A 23,520-nucleotide genomic window follows, 5' to 3' on the forward strand; every position below is an offset into this window, starting at 1 on the left:
TTGATATGTAAAAAAATGCTTACCCATGCTCAGACACTACACCCTCTTTCTCAACTCTTTGAAACGGAACCTCGCCGAGGGAAGGGGTTCAAATCCCTCCCGTGCATTCGGTCCTTGCGTCCGTTTTGAAAGCAAAGAAGCGGGTTTAAAGCAAGGGTTGAAGCGGGGTGGGCAAGGTGGGTATCAAGAAAACACAACAGGGCTACGAAGTGAAAGATAACTCGGAAAATAATCGTTAGAATTCATGAGTGAGATGCAGGTCAAGCGGGAAAGAAAAAGGCCGCCTCATTCCCAGCGGCCCAGGGGAAAGCGGCCCGACCTCCCGACAGGGGATTCGCTTCTCGCTTACACCGTCGAGGTCGTTTTTAGAGGGACTTCAATCTGGTCTGGATGCTGCTTCAGTTGAAGGATAATCGTAATTTTGTCTGTTGTTGCCATTGTTGATTCTCGTGTTCTCGCCTGATGGCCGAGCCGCCGCTTGAACAGAGGCCAAATCCGTTCGTCCGGGCTGTCTCGGCTGTTGGATGCTCAAAAGTGCAAATAGCTGACATTTCGGCCCGCTTCGAGCTGGGCTGATCGCCTTTGTTGGCCAAAACAGCTGGGGAATCCCAAAACGTACGAACCTCCGAAACCAATGTTCGCATTTTGACGGAATAACACAGTGCTGCAGTTATGGAATTATCGGACTTGATATTCCGAGGCGGTACTTGAGGGTACATCTCTGCTGACACGACCTGGTACCACCATGCCATTGGCGACAATGGGCAACAACCTTGGAAGCAGTGCAGTTTCTCACCAAGTGCGAGCGCACCCTCTTAGCATCCATCACCATTAACGTTATTAGTTATCGCATCGCAGCTTACACCTACTTGGCAAACCCGACCCGACCCTGCCCGTAGATAACCGCTCCCAATAAACGTATCCTGTTCTAGCGCTACTGTGGCAATGGACTCATGCTGACGATCAGTCTTGCCTCGTTTGTGTGCAAAACCGGCTAGATCTTTGTGCGTCGTGATCGATCATCCTCCCTTTTCTGACCACCCTCTTTTCCTGGAAACTCTCCGTTTCCCTTCTCCTTCCCTCCCGCTCTTCTTCTCTCCAAATTTTCGGCAAAGAGCCGAAGAGGAGGGGCGCACGAAGCAAAAAAAAAGAAAATTGGAGTTGAATCCTGCTGTGCTCCCCCAAGGTGGTGTTGCGAGAAACCACCCCCCTCTAAGTAAGGGTGTGGTTCCATCCGGCTAGGCTATTTGGGAACTTTGGCTCGCTGCCGGGCAGAATGGGCAACGACCTCGTCCGTTTTCCGAGCCGTCGGGCGGTGTGACGATGATGCGAGAGCGAGTTCATTTCTGGCCCCCAAAAAAGAACAGGGCCTGCCGTGGAGCCGATGTTCAGGGGTCTTCAGTCTGTCGCTTATCGGCTGAAGAATGTCAGGAACTTGTGTTGAGCGATCTTTTGGCCCTGTGCCGCAGCCCGCAGGCGTGCCGACCACTCTTGATGGAGCGGCGCAGCGCCTTCCTGGGACCGTCTGACGTGCGTCTGTTCCGTTGAAAAGCTGGGGATGTGTTGGGGCCGGGGCCACGGGGGGTGTGAGGGGTGTGATCCTGGAGTTCTGGGCTTTGGGGATCGACGGTGGTTGAACCTCTCCGTTGGGTTGGGAAAAAAAGGCTGGGCAAGATGTGCCTCTGCGGCACAGTATCGTGTCATGTGTTCTGGCACGGGGTGCAGGGGATGACTTCCTTGGAGCCTTGGGACGTGTGTAGGGCGGTGGCGCGGGCATACGCAAGGCAGGGAAGGTGCTATTATCAAGAAGGAGGACGATGGTGATTGGCAAAATTGATTAACTGACTGCATGATCTCTTCTTGACTGCAGAATAAGGCGGGGTCGGAATCCATTCTGCCGTGGCGTTGGTGGGTGAAGACGGGTCTAGTCGACTTTTGGGATCGTTTTCGGTGTCTCAGTTCGCGGAGTTCGGGACATCTGTTTCGGGGCATTCCAAAATGTTTCTGGAAGGAGAAACAAGCCCAAGGTGACCAACACACACGGGCCGGACGTTTGTCAGTTTTATCGCACTTAGCTTACGAAGTACACCAGGCCAACAAATTATGGAAGGGAATGCGAGACCGCAAGAAAAATATCCCTACACTACACTACATCGTAAAAAGAGTTCTGGGCGAGCCAAACCAGGGTGTCAAATACGAGCTCTGCTCCTGGTGTCGATCACTTAGCACTAGATACGAATACACTATCCGTACACTACATAGTATTCGTCCACTACACCGTTAGCGGAGAAAATAAACGAGACGAGTACAACGACCAGGGTACGGGTATTTACCATGTAGATTGGAAGATGCTACGGAGTACGAGGTACTATGTAGTTTTGTTCTTTGACCCGGGCGATGACCCCATTTTGGTTGTCTAATCGACCAAGAAAAGGGGTGTAAACAAAACAAACGCCAAGATAATGTTGAAAGTTACCTGTCTTTTACAATTAACAAGACTTGTTGACCGCAAACCCCAACAGTGCCCGGGAAATATGCTACATAGTAAATAAAGAACGGCTCATTTGGTTCCAATAGTGTCAATAGTATGTATTTGTATCGAAGAAACTGTTGGCAGCTCTAGAGTCTCCTTGTTGTCAAGTAACCTTGTTTAGGCCAGTCGCTGAGAGTGAGCCTCTTTATTCAACAACAGCAACTTTCTCAGCGAATAGTTGCCACCGCTCTCATCATAGAATGCAAAGTATTTGCGGTCTATGGGACTGATGATACCTGATGCCACTGGCAAACCACAGATCTTGAGTCATATTGAAAGAGAGAGGAGAACATCGCAGGGTACATACAAGTCGGGGACTATGAGAAAAGGATATCCGGACAACGAAGACAAGAAAACAAACCTGTAACGTCCAAAACATAGTCTCCAGAAGCACCATTGCTCAACAACACAATGATTTGAAAGGATTCCGTAGGTGATTGGAAATGGAATGTCATAGAAGGTTCTGGGGATAGGGACCGGGAGTTCACTAGAATCGAGATGCAGCGGGATGACCTCACTGTGGCCCGCTACTTCCTCCTGACCATCTTTGTCGACCACCACTTGGATGCGATATTGAAGGGGGACGCAAAACACTGGGAAAGGCAGCAAATAACTGTGTTAATGGAGTGAAGAGTAAGACGTATTTGCGGGAAAAGAAAATAAAGCCGGCAAAATCCACTGAGCGAGGGATATCAAAAGCCTTGACCAACCCGCCGAAACCAACCAGAGTTATATCTCACCGCTAGCCAAACAGACATGGAATGAACATAGAATATCTATCACATTGAGGAGCAATATTAATTTGATAAAAAGTCAAAAAGCTCACTGACTAGCCACACGTCTCGCTAATGTGGGTAGTCAGCTACGAAAACCCCCTGGTGGGGGGGTTTTACTTCGCGGTCGGTTTGGCGGGCGAGAACTGCAGGCACCGCTGCCTACTACTTCGACCTGGATTCGAACCCACAACCTCCCGAAGAAGGCGTGAGTAAGAACCCAGGTCCCGGGTACCGACCTCCTTACCACTCAGCTAAGTTGCCTTTCGCTTTGTGGGGGAGGTCGGTGACTGTGAGGGCGTTGGACCTAATACATATACCCTCTTCCTTCCTGCTGCCAGTCTACCTGCCTGCACCGCTGCATGACCACCCATTCTTGCCGGCTTGCCAGCCTGCCCGCCCAAACACGCACGCCTTCCCCGCTGCCCAACTTAATGAAGTCATCGCCATTGTCGTTGCTGCCATAGCTGCCACTATTCCCGACGCGATTTCCCGAACCCCATTTACCAATGCCAGCACCACTCATTCCATTCATGCACGCAACGACCAAAAAAACAGCAACCGCCGGCGTCAGCCATCCGCCCTGGACACAATCAAAACCTCATATGCCCCGCCTTCGCCTTCTCTCCACCCAACACACCCCCCAACACCATCGCCTTCTTCCCCTTTCCACCCACAAACAACGCATCCGCCGTCACATTCACCGCCCCAGTCACCGCGTCCTCCACCTGCGCCACAACCCAACACTTGTAATGCCTCTTCCCGCGCTCCTCCTCGGGCAATTCCTCCTCCCTCTTCACCCGTACCCGCACCACATAAAACCCATTCGCCATCGTAACCTTCTTATACTCCAACCCCAACTTCGCCGTCATACCCGCCCTTCCACCCCACTCCTTATCCTTAAACGCCGCGCGTCCGCAGCTCTCATCCAAGATCGTCGCCAGACACCCGCCATGCACAACCCCCGGCCACCCCGTCGTCGCGGGACCAAAGAAAATCACACTAACCAGCTCGCCCGTGGCCTTATTCCAGAATACCTTCTGATACCCGCCCACGCCGCGCGACCCGGCCAGCGCGCCGGCCGAGATGTGCTGCGCGCGCTGCTCGGGCGAGAGGGATTCGTAGGCGTCCCAGGACTCGTACTCGCCGGCTGCGACGCCTGCGGTGAGGAGTTGGACGACGGGAAGTTTGGCGGCTTGGTCGTGGAGCACGCGGGTTGTGTAGGCGTCTTCTTCGGTGTGCGGTTCCGGAGGGGTCGGGGGGGAGAGGAGGAGGCGGGCGGATGTGCCGGCTGAGAGACCGAGGATTGTGCAGCCGATGGCGAGGAGGATGCTGGGGAGGCGCCACCGGGAGGGTGGTTTTTGTGGGTTTGGGGTTTGTTGTTGGTTGGGTTGTGGTTCTGGTTGTGAGGGCGTGGGCGGGTGTGATACGGGCTCTGTTGTTGCTGCTGTTGTTGTTGTTGTTGTTGTTGTTGTTGAGCTGAGAGGGCCGGCGGGTTGTTCTGAAGGGTGTGGGTGTTGTGGTTGTTTCAGTTCTTGTCGTACGATCGAGGAGGTCGAAAGGGACTGGGCAAACGGTATCGGCGTCGTAGTTCTCGAAGTCGCAACCAGGCGTGTAGAGAGAGTCGGCGCGGCCCACGGGCTAGAGGCAACCCTCACCAGTTGACGGTATGGTATCCTCGGAACCATGGCGGGCGGGTTGTGAATATTTCCGCAGCTTGAGGTGAGACAATGAGGCTCGCGAGTGTAGAATTTGTCTGGTTTGAAGAGGTTGACGTCGTTTCTCGGCCAGCCTCGGCACCAAACCCCGAGGTTTGTCCAATTGGCCGGTTTTCGGACGTTCCTGCAGGCACAGGGTCCTGTGGGTCGCTTCGGCTCAGGGATCCACCCAGTGGTGTAAGTCGCAGGGAAGGAGCTTGTTCGTGATCTTGCCCTCGTCCCTTCTTAGTCTTTGTTTTAATACTTGCTCTTCTCGTTCTGTAGTCCCTTGATTGCTTACTCACAATGGATAAGTCTTTCCTCAAAAAGCTTGTTGGGCGAGACCTTTGAAGGCTGGGGCAGGGGGAAAAAAAACAGATGAAGTGGACGAGACAACCGGAAGCACATCACCCTATTTTCAAGGGCTGGGTGTTTCCATTTCGTAACATTGTTATGCCAGCTCTATCGCATGGAAAGGCCATTCCTAATGCCCAAAATCAAACCATGACCTAGACCAGCCAAGGTGTTGACCACACTAGAGTCGTAAAAAGGTATTCATATATCCAGCGCCTAGTTCATCATTCCGCTGTCTCGCCCTCGGCATCTTCAAATACCACCAGTACCGTTCCAGCCTTGCAGATATCCTGCGTTTGCGTTAGCATAAAAGCCTTAGACAACGGGTATTTATGAGTTACTTACCCCTTCCTTATGCGCCAACTTCTTAACAACGCCCTTTTGCGGTGAGCGGATGACCGTCTCCATCTTCATGGACTCGATGCTGTAGCCGAGATTAGAATTGTGACAAGACTAGAAAAAAAAGAGCGGAAAGGCAAAAAAAAGAAAAGGTAAGAAAACTCACACAACCAAAGGCGCTCCCTTTTCCACCGCCTCGCCCTCACCAACCTCATTGCGCAAAATCTTACACGGCATCGGCGCCACCACGCTGCCCACGACCTCCTTCAGTCCCAGCGCCTTCTCAAACCACGCCGGGTTGACCAGCTCCAGCTCCGTCTTCTCGCCCAGTTGGAAGATAGTCAACTTCTCCGGGTTGGCCGGGTCTTGAACCACTATTGACTCGACTCGGGCAAGGGGGAGGTGAGATGTTATTTTTGTTGTTGTTGTTGTTGGTGCTGACTTGGATATGAGCGCGGTGGAGGATGAGGAGGGAGAAGATGACGGCCGGGAGATGACATTCTCAAACACCACTGGCGTTTGACTGCCATTCCGCGCAACCGACACGCTGTAGCGCCCGTCTCCTTGTTGGGCGACGTCCACCTTAGCCACCTCTGGCTCACTGCCCTCCTCCGCAGGGGCGTCGTTGCGGACTTGTAGAGTAAACTGGCGTCGTGTCTGCAACCCCTGCTCGCCGAACCCGAGTGTGCCCCCGTGTGGCCCCGGTGCGACGTTGCTGTGGGTATTGGATTGGATGAGTAGACCAAGTGCAGCCTGGGCAAAGACCTCATCTGCAACGGGCTTGGGCTTGAATAGCTCGTCGCGCCACTGGTCGATGAAGCCGGTCTCAACATCGCCCGCGACAAAGGCCGGGCTGCGGCACAAGCGCTTGAGGAACTCGATGTTGGTGCTCAGACCGACAACCTCATATTCGCGCAAGGCGAGCTCCATGCGGCGGATCGCTGTCTCACGATCGCGGCCCCGAACGATCAGCTTAGCGATCATGCCATCATACGCCTCCGACACGGTGTCGCCCTGGACGAAGCCGGCATCAATGCGCACGTCAGCGCTGGTGGGTGGTGTAACCAGGTGGATGAGCTTGCCCGAGTCGGGGAAGAAGCCCTTGTCCGGGTTCTCGGCGTAGATACGGGCCTCGATGGCCGCACCGCGCTCAAGGATGCGGGCCTCGATTTGGTCCTGCGTCAGGGGGAGATGTTCACCAGCGGCCACGCGGAACTGCCATTCCACCAAGTCCGTGCCAGTGACCATCTCGCTGACCGGGTGCTCGACCTGCAAGCGTGTGTTCATCTCCATGAAGTAGAACTCGCCCGTGTCCTTGTCGAGGATGAACTCGACTGTGCCCGCTCCGACATAACCGACGGCCAGCGCCGCTGTCCGCGCCTTATCCCAGAGATCGTGCCGTGTGGCATCGTCCAGGAGCGGCGCCGGGCTCTCCTCGAGAATCTTCTGATGCCGGCGTTGCACGGAACAGTCTCGCTCGCCAAGAGCGACACAGTTCCCGTACTTGTCCGCAAACACCTGAACTTCAACATGCCTCGGCCGCACCACGTACTTTTCCACCAGCATCACCTCTCCACCATCTCCAAAGCTCGCCCGCGCTTCGGCCCGAGCACTCCGCAGCTGTGCCTCAAACTCCTCGTCTGTCTTCACAATCCGCATACCCTTACCACCCCCTCCCTTCACACTCTTCAACAACACGGGGTACTTGATCTCTTGCGCCCTCGCCCGCAACTGCGCCGGCGTCTGCTCAGGCCCATGGTACCCCGGCACGCACGGCACGCCCGCAGCCGTCATGATCTCCTTACTCCTCGCCTTATCGCCCATATCCGCCATCGCCGTCGCAGGCGGGCCCACAAACACGATCCCGGCCTCCTCGCACGCCCGCGCAAACGCCGCGTTCTCCGACAGGAACCCGTATCCCGGGTGCAGCGCCTGGATGCCGTGCTGCTGGGCCAGCTGGACGATGCGGGGACCGTCCAGGTAGGCAGAGGACGCCGGGCCGAGAGCGATGGCGCGCGGGGAACACCGCGCGTGCTGCGAGGCCGCATCGACGTCGGTGTAGAGCGTCGTCGTGCGGATACCCATGTCGGCGGCGGTGCGGGCGATGCGCAGGGCGATCTCGCCGCGGTTGGCGATGAGGAGGCTTTTGATGGGTTCTACGGTGGGTTGGGTGGTTATTGACCGACATGATTGACGCTGGAGGAGAGCGGCGGAGGGAGAAGATGCGGAAGAGGAGGGAGCGCTGGAGGCAGCGAAGAGGAGAGGGGTGCGGAGTCGCCGCGATGTTCGTTTGAGAGAGCGCATGGTATTGAGTGTGTATCTGTATCTGCTCCCGTGTTTCGGTCTAGAAATGGGAGTTCGAGTATGACCACGGCCGGTTCCAATGGCTCGTGGAGAATAACTACAGAGTTTTTGAAAAGAGAGAGCAAGAGGAATTGGCGATGGGAATTCACGGGCTTGCAAGCCGGTGGTCTTCAAGGCCGAGGTCGTGAACTCCGACAGTAGCCGGGCCCCGGCAAGGCCCCTTGTCTTCGGGCTAAGCACGCTGGGCTTGTGACCACCCTGGAATTGGTCGGCTCAATAGTTTCTTGTGCTTTCAATTTGTCTTGTTCTACAATGGGGTAGTTAATTGATCGAATTCAGCCTCAAAAATGACACTCAGCCATCAGACTTGCAGCAGGTCTGCTGATGCTGATACATGGTCCTATTTCTCGAGCTGAGATGGGATGCAAGAGCGAAAAGAAACCCCAGCGAAAGGACGTCATTGAGCTCCCCGACGTGCTACCCCGCATTAGTCAGCGACTCTGGGGCCCCGCAGCCACCTTCTAGACGGAATCTAGACGGAAGACCTTTTGCACATCTTCGCTGCAATGAGATATCAAACTCCATCGGTTCGTCAGGGTAAAGCTGCTACATCTCAGAGCTACCGTTAAACGACACGAAAATCGGCATTCCCCCACACGCCTGTTGCTTTTACAAGTGATTGCGAATCGCCGCCGGTTATCTCTTTCCTAGTTGTTCTGTTGAACAAATCCAGAACTCCTTCCACAACACCGTCCGTACTTTCTCCGTCCTTTATCACAGAAGCCAAACCATGGAGCAACAAATACCCCTGAGCCATGAGGCGTCGGCCGGCAACACCAACATGCGCGTAACCACCACGCTCCCGCCCGAAGTCGTCCAGTGCCTTGAGAACGCCCGCTTCCTTCATCTGGCCACCTGCTCTGACAACGTACCCCACGTCTCGCTGATGAACTACACCTACCTCCCATCTTCACCGCACTCCCGCTTGCCCGTCATCGTCATGACCACCAACCCGGCCAGCAAGAAAATGAACAACCTCGCCGCTAATCCCAGTGTCTCCCTACTCGTCCACGACTGTACTGTCCCCCCTTGACTTCCAAATCTCACTATCATCCGACTAACACAAAGCCCAAAACCAGGGGTCTCCCACCGCCCAACACCCACCTCCCAAGCCCGCCGTCTCTCCTCCGACGGCAACGGTGGCGGCAACCGCACATCCGCCTCCCGCTCCCCACACCGCGAACCGACCTCCTCCCTCGCAGCCCTCCTCTTCAACCTGAACACCTCCGCCGTCTCCTCCATCAGCGCCACCATCAACGGCAGTGCTCGCCTCGTCCCCCGCGGCTCTGATGAAGAGAAATACTATCGCGAGGTGCACCTGGAGAATAACACGTTTTCGGACGCGGCTGGGCCCGGGGCGGCTGCGGCGGCGGATATTTTGTTTGGGACGACGGGATCTGGAGAAGGTACTGGCGGTGGTGGTGGTGGTGGGGCGGAGAGGTTTGCGGCGGGTGATGATGCGAGGGTGATTGTGGTGGGGATACAGGATGTGAGGATTGCGGATTGGAAGGGGGCTATTACGGATTGGGTGATTGCGGATTCTGGGGAGGCAGAGGGGGGTATTAATGGGGTGCGGTGAGAACATGATAGGTAGAATGCGGGATGCTGTATATAAATTGATTAGTGGTCAAAGGTCTCTGCGTCAACATAGCATATGTATGCTGTTGAACTTTCTTAGCAGAGCACCCTCTGACCGCACTCGATGATTGACCGCATCACAACGGAGGCTCCTTTGGTCGGGCGAGACTTCTACATGCTAAACCAAAATTCCTACGCAGTGCCTAGAGAATACACTGGTGCAACACGTAGTAACTTGGCAAGAAAACTACCATTTAAACCACAATACTGAACGATGGAGCATCAAATCATTTCTCATCCATTGATACACGCTATACCACGTTGACAATTTGTACAACATGCAGCTTCGCCTAGGTAGTGTTGCAGGCCACCTCCTCCCACTTATTCACACACAACCGAAACCCAATTCGCAATTTACACAGCCTTTCCCAGGCCATTAGGGAACCATCCCTATCCCCAGTCTATGTGTCTCCCTTATTCCCAACAAGCCGGCCTCGGCCGTTCATATCAAACCCAACCAAGAAGAGTTATGCATACGTCCTGATGATGACCAGATGAAGACCAAGGACAACTCCTGAAAAGCGCAAATTCAAAACCCAGTCATAAATGCCGATTCCATGAGAGTTCCGATGCCGTTACAGTATGCCCCGCAGATGATCCCGAGTTGGGGGGTGCGGGGTTGAGAGAGGACGAAAAAGGAAAGAAAAGGATTCGGAAAACAGGTAGGCAATCTGCCACGCGCTCCGTGCAACGACTTTTGCATCGGTAAACAACCTTAGCGAGCCCACTCAACCACCTCCAGAGCACACATCACAAGGACCAGCGTCGACGGCAAGATCCTGACAACTAGTTAGCGGCATGTTTCAAAATAAACGTGGGGTGAAAATGGGGGGGAAGCTCACCAAATAACATAACTCTGAAACAAGACCCTCCCCATCACGCTCTCATACACATTGTTGATCTGGCAAATCTGCGCCAACTGCAGCGCCGACGGTGCGCCGGTGAGCAGGAAACACACAATCACAAAGATCGGGTCGTCCAGGATGCTGACGGGCACAAACTTGGCAAACATAGCCAGCACGGGCGCCATGATCAGCGTCGGCAGCAGCATACGGCTTAGCAACGAGGCAACCAGCAGGCGCGTACCGATGCGCCGCTCCTCCGGGTCCATCTCCTCTTCGCGCGCCTGGGTGTTGCGGGCGAGGTTGGCGCCGAGGACGACAAGGATGAGCGGGACGGCGACGCCGGCGGAGGACGAGATCGCACTGGTGACGGAGGTCTTGATGAAAGACCCTTCGCGGAAGAAGAGCGCTTGCAGATCCGGGACCGAGGCGACAAACACGGCGATGAGCATCGCCCAGAGCGGGGGGTTCATGAAATCCCAGAGGAAGCCGTAGACGCGTACCGAAGCGCGCTGGAGCCCAGTAAGGGCCGTTTGGAGGGGCCGCGGGAGGCTGTTGTAAGCGCTTCGGGCCGTGGTCTTGATCGCGGTGCAGACCCTGCGCTCGGTCTTGCGCGCAAAGCGCTGGACACGCACAGGTACACCCTTGATACCCTTAGGCGCTTCGGTTTCGTCATTAAGGGCGTTGTGGATGTGCGGGAAGGAGAGGATCCGGTTGAAGTCGTCGTCGTTATCGTTTTGATCGGCAAGTTGGCGACGGCCGTGCGGGTTGGCCTTCGAGTTGTTGGCTTTCTTCAGTGCTCCAACCGCGTCATGTTCGTCGTCTTCCGAGTCGTGGGGCGACGCCCGCGAGGATCCGCCCACAGGTGTCCGGCCGGCTGGGCTGTAGTGGGTTCCCGAGTCGTCGGTGTGCGCGGGGCTGACGGGCCGATCCAGGCTGCTGTCATTGCTGAGACGATCTTCCTCCCCTTCAATCAACCCTTGTGTCTCCTCGCCTTCATAGCGACCCTCTTCGATCGTCTCATCGGCATACTCCTCGTATTTCGACTTCGGCGCTAGCAACACGTGGTAACCCCAACTCCAGCGCACCAACTGGCCAAGTTGCTGGAACACCAGGAGGTACAAAATGCCCCGCGCGGCAACCTCGTCGTCGTTGTCGCCCGGGATCTTGTCCCAGTGGAGGCCCTTGAGGGTTTGAGAGAGCGAGATGACGAGCGAGATGGGCAGCGAATTCGAGTTTCCAAACACACCCATCGCGGTCACGAAGTTGGAAGCCCGATGGTTGAAACCGCAGCATCGCGCTACTATGCGTGATACGATGTACGACACGAAGGTCTGGATGATGAAAATGATGGGGATGATCCCCAGGTCCAGGAGCTTATCGGCGTTCAGCTGCGATGCGAGCTTGGTGAAAACTATCGTTATCCATTATCAGCATATCCAAGTCGCTTACCTCTACAAAACCAGTGAAGAAGACGAAGAAGAAGACGGAAACCCACTCAGACATGGCGTAAACAGCATAACATTGAGGTTCGCAAGAAACTTTTGCTTGTCGGCGTCAAAATGACCGAGCCGCGCAATGATGTACCCCGGTAAGCTGACGCAGACAACCTCCAGCACAGCACCAAAGACGAGCAGCATCAGGTGGTCGAGCGAAGGATGTGATTCCGAAGGAGTGTTCTGAAAGACGACGAAGCGCGACGGCCCCGCCGTCATGGTCGTCGGATCCCATGCATCGCCCAGGGCCAGGCGCAATGACGTCGGCGCCCGGAAGTCGAGTAGACCCATCAAAAGTGGCCGCGTCTCGTTTGATTTGTTGCCGACTCGTTTCCACGCTGTGTGTGGGAGATCGGGAGAGGATCGATAACTGGAAATAAAATCGGCGAGACACCACTCGAGGTATGGCAGTTTATTTGATGTGGCGACGGCGCTCAGATTCTGTCATCGAAGTTGGCGGCGAACAAGGTTCAGAGCTGGTCTGAGACGGCCAGGAGTCCTGGTGGAGCTCTCTGGGGGTTACTCTGTTGCAAATCGGGGTTGCGTTGACACACCAAAGTGTCGGAACAACACGCCCAAGAAAACAAAGAGAATCGCTTGATAATGCCGCGGGCAGGCAGTTGGGGAGAAGCTGGAACGGAGGGCGAGCACGAAATAAGAAGGGCCAAATTAAGCATTCCATCCCCGATGGGAGAGGGCCTGTGCTGGCCTTCAATGGGGAGGCCGCAAGCTGTCTCGCGATAACGCCAACACAAGGCGAAGCGGCTGAGCGCTAGAGAGGGACTTGAATCGTCGCGAAAGACTTGAGGCAACAACAAGTCCCTCACTACCACTATCACGCCGCCGCCCTGGCCGCTTCGCCTGTCTTGGCGTGGGCCCTAACGGCCGCCAAGGTCGCGCCAAGTCCGTGCCAAGCTCCTAACAAACACAAGGATCGGAGAACGTGCAGCAGTGGTGACGTTGGGCCTCTGGCCCAGGCCAGCCCACGATCGCATTGCTGGTTTAAACTTCCGCACTAGTCCAGAGCAGGTTTCCGTCCCAGGGGATTGGAGAGTTTCCAATCAAGCTTGTCCTGAATCAACAACTTTTCTGACGGTTGAGAAAGACTCTTTCGACACCCGATCAAAAGACTCTTTTTTCTACTAAGTTTCACTTCACCTCAGTTGCCCCCGCCCCGCCAAGGATCCCTTTATCTCGAACCGAAACTGTGTCTGCCAGCTGTCCCGTGGTTGGTCGTTCTTGACGCAATTCTGTCGGCAACAGACCCGGTGCAGAAACAAGAGGTAGTTTTCAGCCATGGCAACACCGTCAGAGCCAATGAGAGTTGAGTAAGTGTGAGACGTCGGGAGACTCAGGGAGGTCGGTGCTGTTCACTTCACCTTTTTCTTCGCGTTTAGGAACATCGCCAAGAGCGCGAAACGGGCCGCAACCGCAGAGCCAAGGGCGCTCAGCGATAAGGCCCCTTCGTTCGGCCATTGAGATTATGAGAATCGAAATATGCCGAGCTCTTGGTGCAGAGGAGTTGCGGCCGCGGTGGTCACGCTGCTGTAAGTCGAGGGAAGGTGTCGGGACGATCGGGACGGTAGTGGTAATCGGGAAGTGATCAGATCATCGAGAGCCCAGAGTTGAGAGTTGAGAGTTGAGACGGTGAGCAGGCTCAGCGCGAATTCCTTCTCAACTCCTCGCCTTGGTGAAAATTGATTCGACGCTAACATTTGAGAAGACCAGTGAGTCGCCGCCAGACTTTTGGACAGGGGTTTGATCGATGCGTCATGAGCTGAACTTTGGGAACCTCTACGCTGAATTAGGTTAATGAACTATGATCAATTTTTCTTTCCTAGTTGCCCGGTTGGTCAAACATTGGCCGAACAAACAAAATCGACGGGCGCCGGTCATGGCTTGCGCGGCATGACGAACTCTCGGCAGTGCCTCAGTGTCAGCGTGTCGCCTGGGAAAGAGGGAGTGGCAGGGCTGCCAGCTGTCTGACAGCCGAATTGTCGATTGCGTGGGCTGCCTCACTGAGCGCCGCTGACCCCTGGCGCCCCGATGGGCAGGTTCAGCAGGGAAACCGCGGGCCGTTTGTTCTGTCTATCTCGAACCAATCAAGAAGTTGAGCGTGTGAGGAGGCTGTTTCAAAAACAAAAACTAAAACATGGGGGCGACGGGCGGCGACTTCCAGGTTTTTGCCCACTCAACGCAGCGTGCGCAGCTCGCTCCCGTCTTGCCCGTCACACCTCCAAGCCTGAAGCCCTGGTGGCGGCCCTGCTGCAAGCAATTGCGACCCATCGTCGTTTGCCCTGCTGGGAGAACCACCTAACTCGGGCGATGATGCACTTGTGCCACCCCCCAACTCCGCGTTTGCACACACGCGTCGTAACATCCCGTTCGCGAAATGAGAACCACAGGCTTGAATTTGTGCAACTTCTCGAATGTTTCGTTTGAAATTTGAGGCAAGTCTGCGGGGCGTTTCCCCAATGGTGGGGTTTTGCGGCGTCAGCCCCACTGCCGCCACACCCATCACCGGCCATCGCCCACTTTCGGTCGCCCCTCGGAGAGTCTGTACCAGTCCCAGAACACCAGTTGCCAGGCATTGGCTCCGCGGACTCTCTCTTTCATGGGTCAGCCACACCGGAGCAAAAGCCCCTACCGGCGCCATGCTCGAAAACAGGTGATGGGATCAAGAAAACCAGGAAATTAGCCTCGCTCCCACCTGCCGCGGGTAGACCTCCTGCCGGGTTCATTAGTTAGCGATAGGCTGTAATGCAAGCTGCAACTTGGATGGAGGTCGCGGGCCATGAAATGAAAGAAAAAAACACCAAACTCCTTGGCTGCTCGACCAGCTCTCTGTTATTTTGTTTCCATTTAGCACCGCCCGATTGCCAAACCGTTTGCCGCAGTCTAGAATCCGCCCAGCTGGAACTCCATCTTCGCCCCGAGTAACCAATCATCGCATTTCCAGATTGGCCGCAAGCTCCGCCAGCGTGCACTCGTTCAACTGGGGAACCGTTTTGAGATCGAGTTCCCGCTTCCGGCCCAATACCCCATCCAAAGACTCCGGACCGTACACTGCGACCGGTGACGATAGAATTTTCTCTCCTCTTTTCCGCTCGCAATTTCCGTTGTTAGGCTCACCTACCACGGCCTAAACCAGTGGAGTCTGCCAAATTTTCTGGACCACTTTCCTCATAAAGGGTTCCCAAAACACCCACGGACACTGGCGTGCTGTGCTTCTCATCCTACAAGGTTCCCGTTTTCGGTAACCGCCCGCTTGGGAACAACCCCGCGGCCCATCTCGTCACCATATTATTCACCACCCGCCCACTCCGGGCATTTTGACCCTACGACTCGGTCTTTCCCCTCGGCATATTTTCCGCATAAAGAGACGGCGGGCACACGACTATAACCGAGGCATTCACAGCCTTACGACGCGAATCGAGCAAAAGCGCGAGCTGGTTTTATCTCGCCTTCGCCTGGGGAAGGCCCCACCTCGCTTCGTCTCGGCCCCTCACTGCACGATCACGACACATAGCCTCAACGCGGCTGCACCTCGACAATTCGAAGTTTCGACAACCCGACACCCCGATAACCCGATACCGCGATCTCCCACTCCTCCAACGTTGGCCTCACAATGCCTGACTACGACTCCGGCTCGGAACCGGCCACTCCTGGGGAGGATTACTCTTTGAGCACTCCGACCTCGCCGGGCTACATCGACGACGACAATGATTCCGAAGCTAGCACTCCGCTCGACCCGCCGAGCGGGGGCTCCGACACCCAACCGAGCTATCCCCCCAGCGAACCACCGCGCCGCGTGCCCTCTCTACGAACCGTTTCCGATCCTCAAAAGACCACCCATATGAATCCGACTTCGAGCGTCACAGGGTTATTAAACACCGCAAGAAGGCCAGCCCCAAGCGCCAATAGTTTGCCCTCCGACATCATGCAAAGGGCGCGCGCTCTCCAAGAGCAGCGCATGAATATGGCCGCGCGGGCGGCCGCTGGAACGGCCGCAAACCTGAGCAGGCCGGGTATAAATGTGAACGTAGGGAGTGGCGTCGGTCACAACACCGGAGGGCTTCCAGGAGGACTCCCAGGAGGACTTCCAGGCGGGTTGCCGGGGAATCTTAAACTACCAGGTGGCATGGCCCGTCCTATGCCCCCAAATTTTCCCAAGTCGGCACCTGCAGTACCAGGTGCGAGGAAGCCTCCGAGCCTGAGCGAAAGGAGGGCTATGAAGCTGGGTGGCCTCTCAGGACCCGGCAGCCCTTCTCCAGCTCCAACACCAAAACTTCAAGACCTTGGCGAGGACGCATCGAGCAAACCATCAGTTAACGGGGAAGGACGAGGGTCCAAGCTGAGCGACTTCAAAAACTACATTGATGCCGACAAAGGTTGGATTACGTTCGACGGTGCTGCGACCATTACACGGACAGGGGTCAACTTTGCCAACGGTCAGACATTCTCCATCTCGCTTGACGAGATTGATGTCATAGACGAGCTGGGTAAGGGGAACTACGGGACCGTGTACAAGGTCCGGCATGCTCGGCCAAAGGCACCGCGGTTTGGCCAGGGGCTGAGCCAATTCAAGCCATCCCTTTCCCTCCAGTCCTCCACATCATCGAGCGAGTTAGATGACGCGGCAAGCGACACTTCGCTAGCCGGGGGCGGCGGGCGGACAACATCCGGGGTGGTCATGGCGATGAAAGAGATTCGGCTGGAGCTGGATGAGGCGAAATTCACCACAATCCTCAAGGAGCTCGTGATTCTGCACGAGTGCGTCTCACCCTACATCATCGACTTTTACGGTGCATTCTACCAAGAAGGTGCAGTTTACATGTGCATCGAGTACATGGACGGCGGCAGCATCGACAAGTTGTACGTGGGCGGGATCCCCGAAAACGTGCTGCGCAAAATCACCTTTGCCACCATTGTCGGCCTCAAGACCCTCAAGGACGACCATAACATCATCCACCGCGACGTCAAGCCCACCAACATCCTTGTCAACACCAACGGCCAGGTCAAGATCTGCGATTTCGGCGTCTCGGGCAACCTAGTCGCGAGCATCGCCAAGACCAACATTGGCTGCCAGAGCTACATGGCCCCTGAGCGTATCAGCGGTGGCGCCCTGGCGGCTGGCGCAGCGGGTGCCGCGGCCGGAACGTACAACGTGCAGAGCGACATTTGGAGTCTCGGGCTGACTATCATCGAGTGTGCGATGGGGAAGTACCCCTATCCACCCGAGGTGTCGAGCACCATTTTCAGCCAACTGAGCGTGAGTCTCCTAACTGCATTATGTCTCTGCTTTACTCGCCTGAAACGGGTAAAGAGAAAATAAGGAAAAAGAAGGAACTACTAACCCATCTTCCAGGCCATCGTCGAAGGCGACCCGCCAGATCTCCCCTCCGAAGGCTACTCCGCCCAAGCCCAAGATTTCGTCCGCTCCTGCCTCAACAAGAACCCCCATCAGCGCCACACCTACCCCATGCTTCTCTCCCATCCATGGATCAAAGCCCTGGGCAAGCCGGAAACCATCGCCGAAGACGCCGAGGCCGAGGACGCCGCGGCATACGACACCCTCGCGAACGCGGCGGGTGCGCTGAACCTGAATAACCCGTCGGGTCGGGTGGCGGAGGGGGATTACGAGGTCGGCGCGTGGGTCAAGGATGTGCTGGAGCGGAAGAAGAGTGGGCTGCTGCCGCGCGGTGCGGAGAAACCGGCGTTGCATGCGGCGCCGCTGAATTCGGTCAGTCCGGTGGGAAGCCCGTTGGCGATGCCATGACCTGTTATGTTGTTGTTCCTTTTCTTATTCTCTTGCCGTGTTCCTTCGCTTCTTCCTCCGGGCGAGTGGATGGGTGCAGACGGGAAGGATGTGAGAAGATGACTGGCAGGAAGCATATCTTGGTGTATTTTCTTTCGTTGAACTAAACTCGCGGCTTGTTTCTCTTTCTATCTCTCTCTGATGTCATCCCATCCCATTCTTTCTGTCAATTCCATTTTAGCTTCCGGCTGGACCGCATTCGTTTCATTTAAACACGAAAGGAGAGCGAGGTGTATCTGTCGCAGGACAGGAAAGGGCGTAGTAGAGTTCGGGGGGGTTCCCATTTGCGTACCATAAGAAAGAAAGAATATAAGAGAAGCGGGAAAGCGATGTTTTGATGGGCCAGGTGGAGAGGGGGGTTCGTGGGGACTAAGTGCTATTTGGGGTATCGACACTGAATACTATCTTCCCCCTCGCGTATCTTTTTCCCTAGTTATTGTGACTCGAGGTGTGTGTGATGCGGTGATTCTTCTTTGAGAATGTTAGAAACGGGGAAGTCGGGAGTGAAAGAAGGCGTCTCTTTTCCTTACTAGCGTTATGGCCTGGTATGACTTGCGGCTTGTTAGATCACATTCGCTACTACTCCTCCCGTGTTTCGTTTCCTTTGTGTGGGGATACGGTGAATGATATGGCCAACAGATTGTGCAAAAGACTGGCAGGAAGTAATGTTCTGTCCTATTCCGCAGGCACAAACTTGGAAATAGTCAAAGTCATGGATTCATCGCTACCAGGAATGCCCAGCGAATGTCCTTAGTCCCCCGAGTACGCCCCTTGCTATGTCAAGTGTTGAATTAATGAGCATCCATGTCCAGCAAAACAATCCCTTATCTAAAGTGTCCCCCAGTTTGGTATCGTAGATGGCAACAAGTAGTCTGTATGCCGATTATCATCATTGTCGTTCAATTTCCGTCCATATTCCGTGCCTCACTCATATCCATTGCAACCACACACATCAACCAAACTCCCCTTGCTTCTCCGACGAAGCTCAAGCATATTCCTCCTTCACACGGCGCCCATCGTACCCCCTGCGACTAGCAGAGCGGCGGGTCCAGGGCCAGGTGCGGCGAGAGCGGTCGGCTGCGGGTGTGGTAGCGGTAGCAGCAGCAGCGGTTCCCGTCGGAGCGACCGGGTCACGGCGCTTATGGCGGCCAGCGCAGAAGAGGATGGTAGCGATAAACAGCGCGAACCAAGCTCCCCAGCTGAAGCCGAAGCCGTAGCGGCCGAGGGTTGCGTCCCGGCCGTCGGCGATGATGACGTTGCGGACTTTGACAAAGGTGACGCTGGGAACTCGGGGGTTAGTATCGTCTAGTGGTAGAGTAAAGAAAAGGGCAAAGTGGGTAAAAAACATACGTCATCAACGAAACGGCAATAGTCAAGAAGAACAGCGCAACCGTCGAGAGGAGACCGGTGAACGCTGAACCCAGCCTGCTGCACAGCGCCAGGAACCCCGAAAAGAAAGCGACCACCTCGAAGAAGAGCGCAATCAGGAAGAACACCCATCCAAACCGCCACATGTACCAGTAATACGTCCCCGTGGTATCGTTGCCATGGTTGCCCACCAACTCTGCGGGCACATTGCGCGCATTGCTAGCCCAAGCGTCGCCGAGGGGAAGGGCTGGGCGGGCCGGGCCGCAGTCGGTGTTGTCGTTACCACAGACGTGGAAATAGGTCCACTGTGAGACCGCACGGGCACCCTCGTAACCTGATGTGTCGGCGCGCAGGAAATAGGTCTGGCGCAGCGGCGAAGTGCGGGTTACGCCGGAGAGGATGACGAACCAGAGCAGGACGAGGGAAGCTGCTGTGAGGAGGAGGGCCACGGGGGCCAGAATCGTTTCTGAGGGAGGTGTTAGTCGATTTTGTGCGGCCTGAAGGGTGGTGTAGAAAAAGAGGTGTGTATCCGCTTACTTCGTGACATGTTGAGATATGGGGATGCTGGTGTGTGGTGGGGTGAAAGGTTTTAGAGATCAGAGGGAGGTCTCAGCCTCGGCAATGGAGTGTGCGCAATGCGGGAGATGATTTGATGGTATCGCCAAAACAATGCGCGAACCGACCCAACTTCGAAACCCGGCGATGTCGTCACCTGACTTTTTTAGATGTCTCTTCACTCTCCGTGATGGTCCTACGTGTTCGTAAGAAATATTGGTCCTCGAAAAAAGCTGTGCGATCCGGAGCGCATCCACAAGTATTAGAGCGCCAATAATATGGTGATATCATTCAAGTGTAAACGTGAGTCGAAGAAAAAAAGATGTTGTGTGATCCGAATCGGGAAGGCACAAGTGGAAAATCGGAAGAAGTTTGGTATCACGAAAAACAGGTAGGAGGAGCGGTGGTCAAATAAATCAAGACGGCGGGTTCCGTCCCTTGCCATGGTCACGCCGCCCTGTGGAGGCCCAAGGCACCCAACTTTTTCCGAGCTTGCCTCCCATCACATCTCACCAAGCTTCTCGCCTTCAACCCAAAAAGTCACTTGTCCCGCCTTTGTCTTGCTTTGAGCACAAAGCTGTAGTGGGCCGTTTATTTCGTGCCAGCGGAGCCCCATAGATGACGCAAGTCCTAGGAGCTCGGGGCTTGGCAGGGCCCTCTTGGCCAATGGGCATTTTAGCTAGTGGCCCCATGTCGACAGCACAGGTCCCCGCCAGCCAGGGCAGCCCACCTCAAACTATGATCTTGCAGAAGAATGCAGAACAACACTTTAAGCAGGGCGAGATATGAGTGGACGTCATACTCGCTGACCTCCGGGGCTTGCGTGGACAATTGACGGCAGTGCTCGAAATCAGTTCGTGATCTTGAGCAATTTGAATCTTATGGCGGTGTCTACAACTCCGAGCTATCGTTGATCATTACTATCTCCGAATCATTCGTATCTCTCACTTCTTGTGCCTGGCCACGACAGAGCGGCTTTCCCCGCGCGAAAACCGAGAGATATCGCGCATTTTGCATATGTGTAGTGTAGAGCTGAGGGAGCTAGTGTAAGCTAATATCTAGCAATGTCTCACATCCAACCTCCAGTTGGCAATCCACCATTGGTGTACCGCCGGCTTGGACTCCCTCGGTTTTGCATTTGAAGACCGAATGTCTCACTAAGTAGCCGATCGGTGAAGCTCCAGCCGTTCAAGGGGACCTCGAGACTCGATCGGATGTGTAGCATCATGTCTGGTTTCTTAGTTCTCAATCCTTCTCTTTCACTCGGCCTGTCTACCTATGCCCTCCTCAGCTTTCTTCACTCCGACCTGGTACATACACGGCAAACAGACATGGCCTCCGGACCCAGTCCGCAGCGTCGCATCCGGACCGGACAGCTCCGGCCCACGGACCCACTCGAAACCCGCAACCCGAGATGCCGAAACCCACTGCACGCACAAGACAAGAATTCCGTAGATTTTCCTGCTTTTTTTGCTACTTTGACATTCTTAAGCGTAACATCCCGTCGTTTGACGCTGTAACCAATCATCAACAATCCTCTGTGGCGCAATTGGCTAGCGCGTCTGACTGTTAATCAGGAGGTTGGAAGTTCGAGCCTTCCCGGAGGAGGATATCGTTGATACTTTTGCTTGGAAGCCGAGCAAGATAAGTGTTTTTGTTCATTGTTGGACTGGATCTAAATGGTCGGTCTATCTGTATAACTCTCCTGGGCATGATTTACCTCCCAATTTCATAAAAAAAGCCTTGTTAGGATTCGGGAGGGGGGAACATGATCCGTTTCGGGGTGCTTCAGCACTGACGGGACACAGCGACCATTTCTGCAAGGGACAAAGAAGGTAAATGCAGGGACGAAAGTCGCCTGCAAGTAACTCCAATGCCAAGATAGAAACCAGGTCTCATCAACTGTCCTCCTCTGCAAACTTCAGCACATCCTCCAGGATCAACTCTTCATAAGGGCCAAGCACCCACCCCAGCGCATCCTGCTTGTTCCATGGCGTCCTCACTGCCGTCGCTATCATGCAGTCGTCACCCAGGGATCGTAGACACATATTCACATCATCCACCCGCCTCCCCTTGAGCCGGATCTCGATGTTCCGCACCACTTCCCCTGCCTCCTCTTCCTCCTTTGCCGGCACATCCCATCCAGCGGTTGGCCGCGGCGGGGCTACCCGCACAAACTCGAGGTCCTTCAGCCATGGAGCCGACAAGGCATCGCCAGTCAACTTGACGTAGGCCTCGCGCATCGCCCAAGCCGCGTAGAAAGCCCGTAGCTTCCCATCCGCGACTTGCTCGGCCGTGGGCGCAGCACCATTGCAGCCGGGCGTCATGTGTAATAACCACGGCACGGCGCTGAGGACTTCGTTCTTGAGAAAAGCGACCTCGTTCGCGGAAAAGGCGTCGCCATATGTGTTCACAAAGTCGTACCAGCCACGGGGCTGTCCCATAATCTTCGCCCGGTCGCGGTCCCGCCGTTCGGAGGTGCTGACGACGTCCACACCGACCTGGCAAGGCTGGTCTTCCAGGTCTATGTCCTGTTGCCGAACTAGATTTGAACCCAGGGGCGAGGCGGCAGGTACGAGGGAGGGGGGAGGATACCCCGCGACAGCTACCAGCGCGACGATTCCCGCCTGATGCGAGACATTAAACACCACGGGCTGGCGTCCCACCCCGTTCTTTCCCTTTCCGGCCACAACAAACGTTGGCTTGGTCTTCCCATCCCGCGTGAAGCCCGTAGTCACTACCTCACCCCACGTCACCGCCGGGTCGCGCGCAAGACGGGCTATGGCGTAGTGCTTGATCAGGGCCGAGCCTAAGGCCATCTTGGCGTCAGACATATGATAGTATGCTAACACTCGGTCCCGGACGTCTGGGGGTAGGATAGCAAAGGCACGGGCGGCCTAGAAGCACAGGTTAATATTCTGCATGGTTAAAGGGGAATCGAAATAGAAGGTTGCCGTGAGAGGGCATGTAAAAGCAGGTGGAGACCATTGCAGCTGGTTTGCTGGTGGGTTAAACCCTCAAAGATTGTAACCTGTAACAATGGCAAGAATAACAAAACGTAAAACTCACGTGAGCCTCTAGATGCCTCGGAAGAGTCGCCGTGGGGTACCACTTGCGGGTGTCGAAGTACCATTCTACTAGGACACATCCATCGCCGCGGCTAGGCGTTGGTGAGGGGGTTGCCATTTTCCTTGGGGCTTGTCGTCTGTGTGGTGTCGTCTTGTTGGGGGGTGCTTTCTTCCTTGACGTTTTAGTTCTCTTGGAATCTCAACGGATGAGCGGTGATCATATGAGTGTAGGTTGTTGTGAGTGTTTGGGGTTTTGAGTTTCGGAGACGGACCGGGAGTGAAATTCGGAGGTGTGCGGGAATCGGTCAGCTTCATTCATGCAGTGCGACCCGTCTTGGCCATGTTACTCGCTGCAACGGCGGCCTCTTTATTTTAAGAATTGCCGTCCGCTTACCTCGAGTTTCCTTCCCTTTCTCGGCTACCGCCTCCCTTGTTTTTCTTGGAGGGGTCATGCTTACAGTGCTTCGGAGAGTTTATCTCTCACTTCCAGCGTCGTGCCTTCCCTTCCCTGAGCGAGGTCTCTTTTAGGAAGTCGGAATTGAATCAGCCCCGTGGCCCCTCCTTCCCCGGCCGATTTTGAGGGGCAGACCCCGACAATTTTTTTAAATTCACGGGGAACATCAACACAGTCCGGCAGCTCCTGGGCGGCTAACGGGCCCGGCCATCCAATCCGAA

The 23,520-nt window shown here is 55.3% G+C and overlaps 7 protein-coding genes and 1 non-coding gene across 8 annotated transcripts; 3 read left to right on the plus strand and 5 right to left on the minus strand.

Annotated features, from left to right (window-relative positions):
- Positions 1–3,899: 3,899 nt before the first annotated feature.
- On the minus strand, positions 3,900–4,994 carry C8A04DRAFT_27267 (uncharacterized protein; the record flags this gene model as incomplete). The annotated part of the gene is made up of 1 exon (XM_062780243.1): positions 3,900–4,994. One exon carries the CDS (start codon positions 4,992–4,994, stop codon positions 3,900–3,902), a length of 1,095 nt encoding a protein of 364 aa, XP_062638390.1.
- Positions 4,995–5,581: 587 nt separating this feature from the next.
- C8A04DRAFT_36150 (carbamoyl-phosphate synthase L chain, ATP binding domain-containing protein) lies at positions 5,582–8,000 on the minus strand (the record flags this gene model as incomplete). Its single annotated transcript, XM_062783422.1, has 3 exons — positions 5,582–5,647; positions 5,703–5,781; positions 5,863–8,000. 3 exons carry the CDS (start codon positions 7,998–8,000, stop codon positions 5,582–5,584), a joined length of 2,283 nt encoding a protein of 760 aa, XP_062638391.1.
- Positions 8,001–8,790: 790 nt separating this feature from the next.
- C8A04DRAFT_10974 (uncharacterized protein) lies at positions 8,791–9,639 on the plus strand (the record flags this gene model as incomplete). Its single annotated transcript, XM_062776784.1, has 2 exons — positions 8,791–9,076; positions 9,140–9,639. 2 exons carry the CDS (start codon positions 8,791–8,793, stop codon positions 9,637–9,639), a joined length of 786 nt encoding a protein of 261 aa, XP_062638392.1.
- Positions 9,640–10,413: 774 nt separating this feature from the next.
- On the minus strand, positions 10,414–12,327 carry C8A04DRAFT_36152 (auxin efflux carrier; the record flags this gene model as incomplete). The annotated part of the gene is made up of 3 exons (XM_062783423.1): positions 10,414–10,477; positions 10,541–11,954; positions 12,039–12,327. 3 exons carry the CDS (start codon positions 12,325–12,327, stop codon positions 10,414–10,416), a joined length of 1,767 nt encoding a protein of 588 aa, XP_062638393.1.
- A 3,337-nt stretch (positions 12,328–15,664) lies between these two features.
- C8A04DRAFT_11025 (kinase-like domain-containing protein) lies at positions 15,665–17,815 on the plus strand (the record flags this gene model as incomplete). Its single annotated transcript, XM_062776807.1, has 2 exons — positions 15,665–17,308; positions 17,405–17,815. The coding sequence occupies 2 exons, from the start codon at positions 15,665–15,667 to the stop codon at positions 17,813–17,815; spliced, it is 2,055 nt and encodes a 684-aa protein (XP_062638394.1).
- Positions 17,816–18,839: 1,024 nt separating this feature from the next.
- Positions 18,840–19,769, minus strand: C8A04DRAFT_27272 (SUR7/PalI family-domain-containing protein; the record flags this gene model as incomplete). Its single annotated transcript, XM_062780244.1, has 3 exons — positions 18,840–19,134; positions 19,205–19,688; positions 19,760–19,769. The coding sequence occupies 3 exons, from the start codon at positions 19,767–19,769 to the stop codon at positions 18,840–18,842; spliced, it is 789 nt and encodes a 262-aa protein (XP_062638395.1).
- Positions 19,770–21,311: 1,542 nt separating this feature from the next.
- Positions 21,312–21,385, plus strand: C8A04DRAFT_t51. The gene has a single exon. It is a non-coding gene; the product is annotated as a tRNA-Asn (tRNA).
- Positions 21,386–21,675: 290 nt separating this feature from the next.
- Positions 21,676–22,963, minus strand: C8A04DRAFT_11016 (uncharacterized protein; the record flags this gene model as incomplete). The annotated part of the gene is made up of 3 exons (XM_062776804.1): positions 21,676–22,287; positions 22,354–22,674; positions 22,847–22,963. The coding sequence occupies 3 exons, from the start codon at positions 22,961–22,963 to the stop codon at positions 21,676–21,678; spliced, it is 1,050 nt and encodes a 349-aa protein (XP_062638396.1).
- Between the last annotated feature and the right edge of the window lie 557 nt (positions 22,964–23,520).

Source organism: Dichotomopilus funicola (assembly GCF_033296635.1).
Source record: "Dichotomopilus funicola strain CBS 141.50 unplaced genomic scaffold C8A04scaffold_19, whole genome shotgun sequence".
In the NCBI taxonomy this organism is placed as follows: Eukaryota; Fungi; Ascomycota; class Sordariomycetes; order Sordariales; family Chaetomiaceae; genus Dichotomopilus; species Dichotomopilus funicola.